General features: G+C 42.6%; 1 protein-coding gene across 6 annotated transcripts in view; it reads left to right on the top strand.

Annotated features, from left to right (window-relative positions):
* Positions 1–3656: 3656 nt before the first annotated feature.
* STX18 (syntaxin 18) overlaps positions 3657–13037 on the top strand; it is a 120588-nt gene continuing 111207 nt past the window's right edge. For 4 of the 6 annotated variants that reach the window (XM_050947898.1, XM_050947896.1, XM_050947897.1 and 1 more), the window contains exon 1: positions 3657–3884. In XM_050947898.1, coding sequence (XP_050803855.1) covers positions 3723–3884 — 162 coding nt within the window. In that variant the 5' untranslated portion in view covers positions 3657–3722. The remainder of the gene's footprint in view (positions 3885–13037) is intronic. The other 2 variants (XM_050947899.1, XM_050947900.1) reach the window with 2 other exon arrangements.

Here is a 13037-nt window from a genome sequence, read left to right as displayed (position 1 = left end):
GAAGGCGCAACAGGCCCATAAGATGGAAGCATCATGGAAAGGGCCATTCACGGTCCAAGAGCGCCTGGGAGCTGTTAACTACCTCGTAGCCTTTCCTCATTCCTCCCTAAAGCCCAGAGTGTACCATGTTAATTCTCTCAAGCCCTTTTATTCCAGAGACTTACAGGTTTGTCAGTTTACAGTCCAGGGAGGAGATCACGCTGAGTGGCCTGACGGTGTCTACTACAAAGAAAAAAAAAACGGTGGTATAGAAAAGGTGAACCTCTCAACCACACTGAAATGTCTGCAGCGGCAACAAATCAAGAAGCTGTGCACTAGCTTCGCCCATTGTTCTCAGCCACCCCAGGACTGACTGAACAGGCATACCATTCCATTGACACAGATAATGCTCACCCCATTAAAACACCACCCTACCGGGTGTCTCCTCATGCCCAAGCTGCTATAGAACGGGAGATCCAGAACATGCTACAGATGGGTATAATCCGCCCATCTACCACTGCATGAGCATCTCCAGTGGTTCTGGTACCCAAACCAAATGGGGAAATACGCTTTTGCGTGGACTACCGTAAGCTAAATGCGGTAACTCGTCCAGACAACTAACCAATGCCACTCACCAATAAGCTATTGAAAAAGTCGGAACGTGCCCAGTTCATCTCTACAATAGACTTAACCAAGTGGTACTGGCAAGTATCGCGAGATGACCCTGCCAAAGAGAGGTCAGCATTCATCACCCATGCAGGGGTGTATGAATTTAATGTGCTTCCTTTCGGGCTGCGAAATGCACCCGCCACCTTCCAGAGGCTGGTAGATGGTCTACTAGCAGGACTGGGCAAATATGCAGTTGCCTACCTCGATAATGTGGCCATTTTTTCTAACTCCTGGCCCGAACACCTAAAACACCTGGAATAGGTCTTTGAGCGCATCATGCAGGCTGGACTAACTGTCAAGGCCAAAAAGTGTAAAATAGGCCAAAACAGAGTAACTTACCTGGGACACCAGGTGGGTCGAGGTACCATAAACCCCCTTCAGGCCAAGGTGGATGCTATCCAAAAGTGGCCTGTCCCAAAATCCAAAAAACAGGTCCAATCCTTCTTAGGTTTGGCCGGGTATTACAGGCAATTTGTACCACATTACAGCCAAATCGCTGCCCCACTGACCGACCTGACCAAAAAGACCCAGCTGAATGCAGTTAAGTGGACTGATAAGTGTCAAAAGGCCTTTACCCAACTTAAAGCAACGCTCATGTCTAACCCTGTGCTAATGGCCCCGGACTTTGACAAGCCATTCCTAGTAACCACAGATGCATCTGTGCGTGGTATAGGAGCAGTTCTCATGCAGGAAAGACCGGATCACAATTTCCATCCTGTCGTGTTTCTCAGCAAGAAACTATCTGAGAAGGAAAGTCACTGGTCAGTCAGTGAAAAGGAATGCTACGCCATTATGTACGCCCTGGAAAAGCTACGCCCATACGTTTGGGGACAGCGGTTCCAGCTATAGACCGACCATGCTGCGCTAAAGTGGCTTCATACTGCCAAGGGGAACAACAAAAAACTGCTTCGATGAAGTTTAGCGCTCCAAAATTTTGATTTTAAAATTCAATACATTTCAGGAGCTTCTAACAAAGTAGCTGATGCACTCTCTCGTGAAAGTTTCCCAGAATCCACTGGTTAAAATTTGTCCTTAAAATGTAGAAAGTCTTGTAGTTTACATACTTAGTAGTATATGTAAAGGTACATGTGTTGTATTCATCTGTTTATTCTAAAGTTATAGGAAGAAATCACCGCCAGTGAGGTTTCCCCACTGTCTGCGATTTGGGGGGCGTGTCATAAACAGATAGTTAAGGGTGAATGTCTCTCTTACCTGTAAAGGGTTAACAAACAGGGACCCCAAACACCTGACCAGAGGACCAATCAGAAGACAAGATACTTTCAAATCTCATGGGAGGGAAGCCTTTGTTTGTGGGTTTTGGGTTTGGCTTTGTTCTCTCTGGGTCCTGGACGGGACTAGAGGTGCAGCTAGGTTTCTGCCAGTCTCCCTGCTACAGTCTCTTATCTATTCAGAATTGTGAGTAAGAAAAGGTGGTCATAGTCTTTTAATTTGTTTTTTTTTCATTTACATATGTGTTCTTGCTGGCCTGTAGCTTAAATTGCTGGAAGTAGCTTAAATTGTGTTTCTGCTGGAGAAAGTTTCTTTCTAGTTTTTATAAGTTCAAAGACCCTGTAACTGTTTACCATCTAAAGTGCAGAGATAAACCTTTTACTTTTTTCTTTCTTTTTTATTAAAAGTTTTGCTTTTTAAGACCTGTTTAATTTTTTTCTCCTAGTTAAGGTTCAAGGGAATTGGTGGGGAGAAGGGAAGGATAAATTTTCTCTTTGTGTTGTATTCACGCAGCTTGTATTGCCTCTGGGTGAGGGGGAAGGTAACACTCCTCTCGGTTTGGTGATTCAAAAAGTTGAATCAGGCGATCTCCTAATGTTCCCAGGGTGGGAAGGAGCTGGGAGGAAGATGGGAGGGGGGAGGGAATGGCTTATTTCCCTTTGTTGTGAGACTCAAGGAATCTGGGTCTTGGGGTCCCCTGGGAAGGTTTCGGGGGGACCAGAGGGTATCAGGCCCTAAAAATTCCTGATTGGTGGCAGCCTATCAGATCTAAGCTGGTAATTAAGCTTAGGGGAATTCATGCTAGTACCCATATTTTGGACGCTAAGGTCCAGAATTGGGACTTATACTTAACAGACACACACTGGGATAGGGCACGGTCTCCCTGGGCGCTCACCCTGCCATAGACACACACTGGGGCAGTGCAGGGGCTCCCTGGGGGCTCACCCCCCACATAGACACACTCTGAGGCAGTGCAGGGTCTCCCTGGGGGCTCACCCCCCCCCAGACACAGACTGGGGTAGTGCAGGGTCTCCCTGAGGGCTCACCCCGCACATAGACACACCCTGGGGTAATGCAGGGTCTCCCTGGGGGCTCACGCCCCACATAGACACACACTGGGGTAGTGCAGGGTCTCCCTGAGGGCTCACCCCCCACATAGACACACTCTGAGGCAGTGCAGGGTCTCCCTGGGGGCTCACTCCCCACATAGATACACACTGGGGTAGTGCAGGGTCTCCCTGGGGGCTCACCCCCCACATAGACACATTCTGAGGCAGTGCAGGGTCTCCCTGGGGGCTCACCCCCCCCCCAGACACACACTGGGGTAGTGCAGGGTCTCCCTGGGGGCTCACCCCCCACATAGACACACTCTGAGGCAGTGCAGGGTCTCCCTGGGGGCTCACCCCCCCAGACACACACTGGGGTAGTGCAGGGTCTCCCTGGGGGCTCACCCCCCCCGACACACACTGGGGTAGTGCAGGGTCTCCCTGGGGGCTCACCCCCCACATAGACACACTCTGAGGCAGTGCAGGGTCTCCCTGGGGGTTTACCCACACAAACACACACACTGGGGCAATGCAGGGTCTCCCTAGGGGCTCACCCCCCCATAGACACACACTGGGGCAGTGCAGGGGCACCGTGGGCGGGGGTCTCAGCTGGGACTAGAGCTGGCGCTGGTTTCTCTCCCCTGGCGCTGCGCCGGGGCCGGCCGGATAAGGCGGCGGAACGCCGCACGGCGGGCCAGGTTGTGCGGGGAGGACTGTGCGGAGGGACTCGGGGCCGGCCGGCGTGTCTGGCTGGCGGTCGGTGAGAGCGGGTCGGGCCGGCGGCGGCAGCGGGGCGCCATGGCCGTGGACATCACGCTGCTGTTCAAAGCCAGCGTGAAGACGGTGAAGACTCGGAACAAGGCGCTGGGGGTCGCGGCCGGCGAGAGCCCCAGGGATGAGCTGCTCAAGCGGGGCAGCCAGCGGCCCAAGAGCGACTTCTCCTGCCGGGCCCGCGAGGTGGTGAGTGCGGGGGCCGGCGTAGGGCCTGCCCCGGGAGGGGACCCTGGAGTCCGGGGAGGAAGATGGTTATGGGGTAATAGTAGTAACAGCCAACAGCCCCGTCTGCACAGGGGCCTCTCCCCGAACCCCCGGCCAGCCCCTCTCCGCAGCTACAGGTGACCCGCAGATTAGTGCCGGCCAGAGTGATGGGGGGGGGGGGGGGATGTCTCTCCTCTTCTCCCCTTCTCCCCCTTTCACTTCGTGCACTTGGCAACCCTCCAGGCACTGATCTCTTTTCCCTTTATAGCCCCTTCGCCCTGCCAGCTGCGGTGCCCATGGAGTCCATCGGTGGCTCTGCAAGGCTCTGTCCTCGCCTCGCGGCTCAGATTGCAGGATGAGGGTTTTAGGAGGAGGCTTTTAAAAGATTCAGTTCCCACAAAGACCCAGGTGCTGGCCAGGCACTTCTGAAAAATCTGCCCAGTGGTCGTTTATTTTCTGTTGTTTGTGTGCAACTTTCACGCAAGAAAACGAGAGAGAGAAAACATTAGAATAAATAAAATAATAGTAAACAATATGATTGTAAAACTCTCAGCGTTTGGTGTGGGGCCCCAGGAGAACCTAAAACTACTCTCAAGGCTTTAAAAAAAGAAAGACTAGTTTTCAGGTTGACATTATCGCTTTTAAACTAATCCCTCTCCCAAGTGAGTTGGCAGATCCTTAGTAAGACATGCATATTGCTCATAATAATGACACATAGTCTTTGGTGATGTTATATAGCCTCTAGTCTATACTCATTAGTAGTCTATACTCATTGGTGCTGATTCTGTTGCCTGCAAGGACCAGAATTTCCAAAGACAGAGTCATCTCCTTTTCTGTAGGCCCTGCTCTGGCAAACATTTATGCATAAGTGTAAATTTATTAATATGAATAGTGGCATAGGCGATACTGAAGAACTACACGTAAGTAGTTCTAGTATGTGCCTAGTTACCGGCAGTTTTTCAGAACTGGGGCCACACACACTATCAGTGGTTTTCTCGACCACTACTCACGCATAGCTGGGTTGCAGATTTATGTATAGTGTATGTTCTGTGTGCAGATAACTGTTACACCCCATACAGGTATAGTGATATACCATGTGATAAATTGTATTCACCGTGAACCGTTTGACAGCCATACCTGCCTTCTGTTCATTAATCTCCCTCTTTGGGATTTAGTCTGTCATTCCAACCATCTGAACAGCTGTAGTGAAGTGCCACTTTTTAAAATCAACAAACAGAGGAATGTTTGTTTCTGGAGTTGTGCTTTTTAAAAAATAAATTTAATAGGCTAAATTCAATCTTGGTTTAAATATTGAAGTCAGTGGAGTTGTACCTACATGCACTAGAGCTGGAGTGACCTGATATATATAAATTAAATATATAACCTGCAATTATTGGAAACAAAAATATGTATATTAGAGAGAAAATGTATTGTTAAGAAATGAAAATGTTGTGATGCTTTTGCTGGAAGGTATCCACAGAGTTGCACATTTTGGCGTAATGTCACAGGAATATTTTACTTTTGACAATATCAGTGATTTGCAGAAGCATGGATTTAGAGGTGGGAGCGAGAAAGTCTCTGAAATAAATATTTTTGTAAAAAATAGTAGTGATCTTTCTATCCAGTTATTTATAAACCAAGATTTTATGGTCTAGTATAGGTGGTAATATTCTTAAATTAAAATCCCATTTAAATACTATTTTGTTAGTTTTAAGATAATTCATAAAATTGTGGTGGTAATTTGACTTCATCAAAACTAGAAGGTTGTCTCCAGGAACACACTCATCTTAAACCACTTAAAACTGTAGTAATAAGCACCAGAAAACTTCATGTTCCAGGCTTCTGGGCAATAGCATGAGTGCTGCCTAGGCAAGTGGAAGTGTCCTTGTTTGGCAGGCAGGAAACTTGACAACAGAGTTGACTGGTAGTGGGTGACACCTTGGAGACCGTCATTCTCCATGGTCTTTCCAAACTCCTCCCAAACCCAAGCTTTCGCTTCAATGACCACTGTCGCCACAGCACTCTCGCCAGGGTGAAGGTTGGGTCTGATGCAAGAATGGCAGCAAGAGAGAGAGACCATGATGGACTGGCCTTCTGCAGTGGAAACTGGCTTTAAATTTTTTCTTTTTATTTTGGGTTTTATGTTTGCAACAAAAATTTAATTTGTGCATAATTATAAGTATATATTTTTATTTTTTGTGGTATCACACGTTTTCAGTTAAAGATAAAAAGGCCTTTATTAGGTTTATTTTAAAATTGTAAATGGCTGATCCCTCAGCCGAATGAGTTGTTATCCTTATGGCATAACTTGCCAGCTACGGGGCATTAAAAATCTTGAAAATCCACACTGATCAGTTACACTGTTCAAAGAAAAAGCATATTATTAATATTTTGCAAAATGATTTTGTTGGGGTGTTTTCTAAAATGCTTGTTAAATTATGAATTTAAACTGTACTGAAACAGTGCAATTTCTGGGAATGAGAGGATTTTCTCAGGAGTTTATACTTGAATATGCAGAAATAGCTGTTCCCTTACATACTTGAATTAAAAAAGGTACTGGAACTCAAACCTTCAATTGACTGAAGCAGTCACTAAATTGAAATGGGCATTAGTCTCGGCTCCTGTATTGGTTCAGCATGACTATTCACAATCATTTGTGTTAGAACAAGATTCTACAGAAAAAACACTGGCAGCTGCCTTGGGTCAGCACAGGAATTCAATTGTCTATTGGAGCCCAATTGTTTATGCATCTCAAGTATTAACTGCAGTAGAACAGAAATATTCTTAGTGTAAATAACATATGGTGGCTACATTTTGAACCTTTAAGCATTTTGCTTATATTGCCTTTCATAGACTCATAGAACTGGAAGGGACCTTGAGAGGTCATCTAGTCCAGTCCCCTGCACTCATGGCAGGACTAAGTATTATCTAGACCATCCCTGACAGGTGTTTGTCTAACTTGCTCTTAAAAATCTCCAATGATGGAGATTCCATGACCTCCCTAGGCAATTTATTCCAGTGCTTAACCACCTGACAGGAAGTTTTTCCTAATGTCCAACCTAAATCTCCCATAATGTAATTTAAGCCCATTGCTCCTTGTCCTATCCTCAGAGGTTAAGAACAACAATTTTTCTCCCTCCTCCTTGTAACAACCTTTTATGTACTTGAAACCTATTATCATATCCCCTTTATCTTTTCTTTTCCAGACTAAACAAACCCAATTTTTTCAATCTTCCCTGATAAGTCATGTTTTCTAGACCTTTAATCATTTTTGTTGCTCTTCTTCGGACTTTCTCCAGTTTGTCCACGTTTCCTGAAATGCGGCACTCAGAACTGGACACAATACTCTAGCTGAGGCCTAATCAGTGTGGAATAGAGTGGAAGAATTACTTCTCATGCCTTGCTTACAACACTCTTGCTAATACATCCCAGAATAAGGTTTGCTTTTTTTGCAACAGTGTTACACTGTTGATTTATATTTAGCTTGTGATCCACAATGACCTCCAGATCTCTTTCCGCAGTACTCCTTCCTAGGCAGTCATTTCCCATTTTGTATGTGTGCAACTGATTGTTCCTTCCTAAATGGAGCACTTTGCATTTGTCCTTGTTGAATTTCATCCTATTTACTTTAGACCATTTCTGCAGTTTGTCGAAGTCATTTTGATTTTTAATCCTATCCTTCAAATCACTTGCAACCCCTCCCAGCTTGGTATCGTCCACAAACTTTATAAGTGACCTCTCTGTGCCATTATTTAACAGAACCGGACCCAGAACTGATCTCTGTGGGACTCCACTTGTTATGCCCTTCCAGCATGACTGTGAACCACTGATTATCAATACCCCACACACCCTAGTACAATTCTTATTTCCCTTATTAAGGGAAACCCCCAAAAAGATTAATCGGTTAATTAATCACAGTAATGATTAAAACTGGAAATTAGAGTAGAGCTAAGGAAATAATGTATGTACCCATTACAATGCATACATTCAGAAACATTCAATAAACTTTAAGAGACATCCAAATGGGGAACATGCCTAGCCTCATCACCAGTGAATATTTGCTGGATTGATATAGGAATGAAACACAACTGCTCACAGAGATTGTTGCCACAGCTAGGTTTCCCAGGATATCAGTGTTACCAATTTACAGAACATTTGCAGGTTTGTATTTCGCTTTCCTTCCAATAATTGAAAAGAAGGATGTTTATGAGAAAACAGTATATGTTCACTTTGTAGGAGTCCTTGAAGACTCCATTTTTAAGGGAAGTGTCAAAGTCTCCCAGATACTAGTAAGACACATGGAAGATGGCAAACACCAGTGTTCCCTCTAATTTTTTACGTCCATGTGTGGAATGAATTTTGTTATGTGAGACACACGTCACCTTCATATTGGTGCACATAACAAAATTCATGTGATGGGGTATTTTCAGTTTACATGATTTAATGATTTTTTTTTTTAAAGAATTGCCATAATGGGCCAATGTACACATCAAAAATATGCTAGACTGCTTTATACAGGTACTGAGTAAGGAGGAAAAGAAAAGTTCCCGATCTCAGCAGTTTAGTGTCTGAAATTACACTTAAGTACAAATCCATAACAAATGACGGTGTATATGCATGTCTAACAAAGCTTTTAACAACCAACCCACCTGTCTTCCGTGATATATTGACGTTGGTAAAAAGTTCTCGTTGTCCTGTAGCATTGGAGTGATGATAGTTTTTCCATAACATAAAAAACCAAAACCAAAATCCAGCATACACTTACAGCAAAGCAGTCTCTTGGACTTGTTATAGGTAAAACCAAATGGCCCAAATGGTATTAAAACATCTACATCAGACTATTCTTTATTGATTTGAAGGGGGTCTAAGAACAACATATGTGGACACAGTCACAGTATGTAATCAGCAGCAACAACAGGCGGAAATAGAACACTTCTAGTCTAGCTAACTGGATCTAGATTTCAAACAAGATAGCTGTTACTCATATATTACAATAGTTTAATAATGTTTGCAGGGTTGTTGCAGTCATGTTAGTCCCAGGATATAGGAGAGAGAAGGTGAGTGAGATAAGATCTTTTATTGGACCAACTTCTGTGGTGGATGAGACAGAGGCCTGGTCTATATGCTAGGAAAATTAGGTTGTTTACTAAAGGAAGCTACTGATACCATAGCATCATGAGTTCCTTTACACTTTACGTATGTTAATACAGTACTATATTTGCTAAAAGTTCAGGCTTGATGTAGGATATAATAATTGACGAGGCCTAATTCTGAAAACCCCTGCTCATGAGACTAATTTCATTTAAATCTATGAGAAAATTGAGATGACATCAGAACTGAGTCTGTTTCATCACAGTTAATTAGTTATTCTGTGATGAAATGCACCATAAGAACTAGTGCTATGAAATCTCATCAGAAAGAGACTATGGGACAACAAATACTACCAAAAATGTCAGAACTGAAGTTGTTAGAATCCTTTATATAATATATATAATCTTAAAGAGATTTACTGTTCCGTTTATAGACTTGACTCTAATGATTACCTAATAATTCCCAAAAGAGAACATATGCCTGCAAATGTATTATATAGTGTTCTTGGTATTGCCAATTATACTCTTTAGTAGAAATTAATTAATATGACCAATTTTGGACTACAAGTTATTTTTAGTTCACTTTTTTTAACTGTCGGTAATGAGCTAGAGTCTAATAAATTGGGCTCATAGCTGAGGTCATTAGGAAAAAAACAGATTTATTTCTCCCTCTTCTAACTATTAAAAAGTTCATAACATATTTTTTGATAATGCTGTGTTTTGTACAGTACTAGCACACAACCTTTTATCTTTTGAGTGATTCCAAATTGTACATTTTTTTCAGCACTATTTAAATGCATCTCTTTCCAGCATGAATGTCAGATTCTGCTTCATAACTGAGGTTGAAAGTGGTATCTGATTTATTATCAGCCTGATTCTTTTTTATTTTTCAACCTCCCCATTGCATTCCCTCCATTCTTCTTAGAGAAGAATTTTGTCCTAAAAGATTGAGGGAAGCTATGAAGATCATATTAAAAGTGCTGAGGAAGAAAGAATGAAAAGCAGTAAGAGAAAATAATATAAGAAAGATATTAAAATGATTTCAGAGTACAATAAAAAGCTTTCATTCAATCAGCTGATGGTCCCCATGTGACTGTTTCTGGTTTCAGCCAAATTCATTTAAGAAATAGTGGTGAGTATACAGGGTCAGTCTTTGGAGGATGTAGTTATGAGTGCCCTTATTTTTGGGATCTCTTAAAAATGTCAGTTCAAAGTCAGCTACCTTTAAAAAAAGAAAAGAAAAGTAAACTCCTAACCCCATAAGTTGTTTTCTCAATATAAAGTAAATGACAGGGCTGAAAATTAGGGTAACCCCCCCCCCCCCCCCGAGTTGCTAGTTATTTTTGCCAGTGTGGCTGATCAACCGTCCCGTGGCAGTGAAGCATCCAAAAGTATTCCAAGTCTGCCACTCAGTATTCTGAGGGCATATGCCCTCTGTGGTGGCGGATATCCATTCCTCCCCATCCCCTCATTTTAGTCTTCCAGGGCCAGCTTTGATACCCCTGGGTCACTGATTTTTTTTAATATTTTTTGGATGAGAGGGGTGAGTGGATTTTTTTTTTTTACTGGGTTTTAACTGTGGGAGGAACTCTCTAGGATTCTGTTGGCGGAGTTAGAGCAACTGTAAACTCTTTTCAGCTGCTGGCTAGCAGTTGAATTGGCTTCTCCTCTGAGTTGCGGACTTGACATCTTGCCACAAGTACAGGATAAGTTCAGTGGAGGCCCAGTGACAGGCTTCTAGCACATAGTGGATTGGGGAAGAAGGGAGGATTTGGCCTCTTGCTGTCCTCGGAAGCAGGCACGACTTGTGGCAGGGGATGAACCCCAGGAAAGGGAGAAACAAGAGACTGGGGAGAGAGCCTCAGAGGGAGCAGAAGGGGAGTGAACTTAAATGGAGGAACAGAGTGATAGGGAAAGACAGGCACAGAGAGAGAGAGAGGGGAGGACTGGAGAGAAGGTAGAATACTGAGTGAGATCCAGGGAGCTAGAGAGAACAGAAGAGGAGGAGAGACAATTGAACACACAGAGTAGGGAGATGGACACAACAAATAGGACAAAAGAGAGAAAGAAAATGAGGGAGAAAACAGAAAATGGTGTGGAGAGTGATAGAATGGATCTGAAATGGGAGGAAAGAAAAAGGGAATGAAGAAGGAGAAGCAAGGAAAAACTTAAGAAAACTTTTAGGTCAGTGAATTCTGTTTGTTATGCTTTATTTTTTATTATTCTGGCAGATGTTATGTATCTCTAAATTTTGGGAGTAGGATGGGCTGACCATTTTGACCACTTCTGTTATGTTCATATTGTTGGCAATTTGGATTCTGCAGTTAAAGAACTCATGAAAAAGACAAAAATAAAATTTGAAATTTAGCTGAGCAAACAGAAAACCTGCTTCATTCTTTGGAGATTTGTCCACTGAAGAGTTTTTTTCCCCCAGATCTTGCTTGCTTTGGGAATACCTCGGCTCTTTTTCTTCTTCAGGAGAGATCTGAAGATTATCATTTCTCTCTTTTCTTATTTTAAATAAGTTAGGGGAGGGGAGCTAGGCCTGTACTTTTATAGATGCGTATAGCATATGTCCCACATTTTAGTTTTATACTATGTTGATGTAAAAAAAATCATGATGAGGCAGGAAGGGATACCCTATTTGTCTTGGGCATTTGTAGAATGCTGTTCACCATAGAATCTGTTGAATACAGAGGCAGGCCGAAGCGGTTTCCTTTCTTTGACTAACATACTGTCAGAGAGATCATAGATCTTAGGAACTTTGTGCTGTGAAACTTTTACCATATTATCAGAAATACAATTGTTCTAGTGTAGTTTAGGACTGTAGCAGTGATTATACATTTAAATTTTGTCAGAAACAAAATGGGAGTTTTTGGTTGTCAAATTGTCTCTCTCAACACAGGTACAAAGGCACGTGAATAGGAAGTACTTAAGATGTGGGCATTCAAACTGAAAAACCAAAGAACTGTATTATGTAAACAAATAGTAATAAATATTTGCTGTCAATATGTGCTCAGGTAACATTTATGCTGCAGTATCTCTGGAATTGCTTTTATCACCATAATTATATGCTAGGGTGAAATTTCAATGTCAAGCTGTTTCCTTGTATTTTTTGGCGTCTAATGGATTAAAATTCTTTTTGTTTCAGCATTGATGAAGAGATATTATATGATAGTAAAATACTGTGTAATGTTCTTTGTCTTGTGATCTCCATGCCAGTACACCTGTAAAATGTTTTTCAAGGTGGAGAATAAATAGATCAAGGATTGGAATTACATCTTTAGCAGTTAGAGCAATTAAAGGGTAAAATTGTGGGTTGGGGGGGGGGTTGCCAACAATTTTTGAAAAATGTTTCTAATAGTTAAAATATTACAGTTTAAAATAATTGCTTAGAATGATAATAGGGGCTACTTTACTGAAATCATAAGTTTTCCTGGTTTCAGGGCAGTGGTGACAAACCTTTCTGTCTCCAAAAAATAACACTTCATAGTTGTCAGGTGCCAACCTTTCCGGTGTTTGTTTTCCCGTTCTCACCCTTTCATTCTGACTCGGCTTCCATCTTTCCCTTTGTTTAGGGGCAGGGATAGCAGTACAAATGCATGTACCTCATGTACTCAAGTTTAAGTTTCTGCTTTCTGTTCTGTTTATGCAAATATTTTATCTCACATCTTTGAAAAAACAAATACATTTAAAGGTAATCCATTCCCCTCCTAAGTATTGTTTTCCTCGTAAGTAAAGTCCTCATGATGAAGCCCACAATGGATGAAATTTTAAAAAATGTTTTCACCCGGTTATCTATTTTTAATATATATTAAGGTGTCTTGGAGGCCATATAAGTGCTTAGATGTAGATAAATATGAAAAAATGAACTTGTGCAGAATCACTACTTGAATCCCATCTGTCAGGTATTTCCTTGTTTGGTTGACTGTTTTTTTTTCTCCTGGGGTGTTGTGGATTTTATCTGATTCTGGTATGCGGCGTGACCTGTGAAGGGAGGCTTGTGCTCAAACTAGGGACAGAGCCTAGGCTTAGTGTGCAGTGT

This window comes from Gopherus flavomarginatus, chromosome 3, assembly GCF_025201925.1.
Source record: "Gopherus flavomarginatus isolate rGopFla2 chromosome 3, rGopFla2.mat.asm, whole genome shotgun sequence".
In the NCBI taxonomy this organism is placed as follows: domain Eukaryota; kingdom Metazoa; phylum Chordata; order Testudines; family Testudinidae; genus Gopherus; species Gopherus flavomarginatus.
Note: the sequence above shows the minus strand (reverse complement) of the source record. Positions and strands in the feature narration are given on the sequence as shown.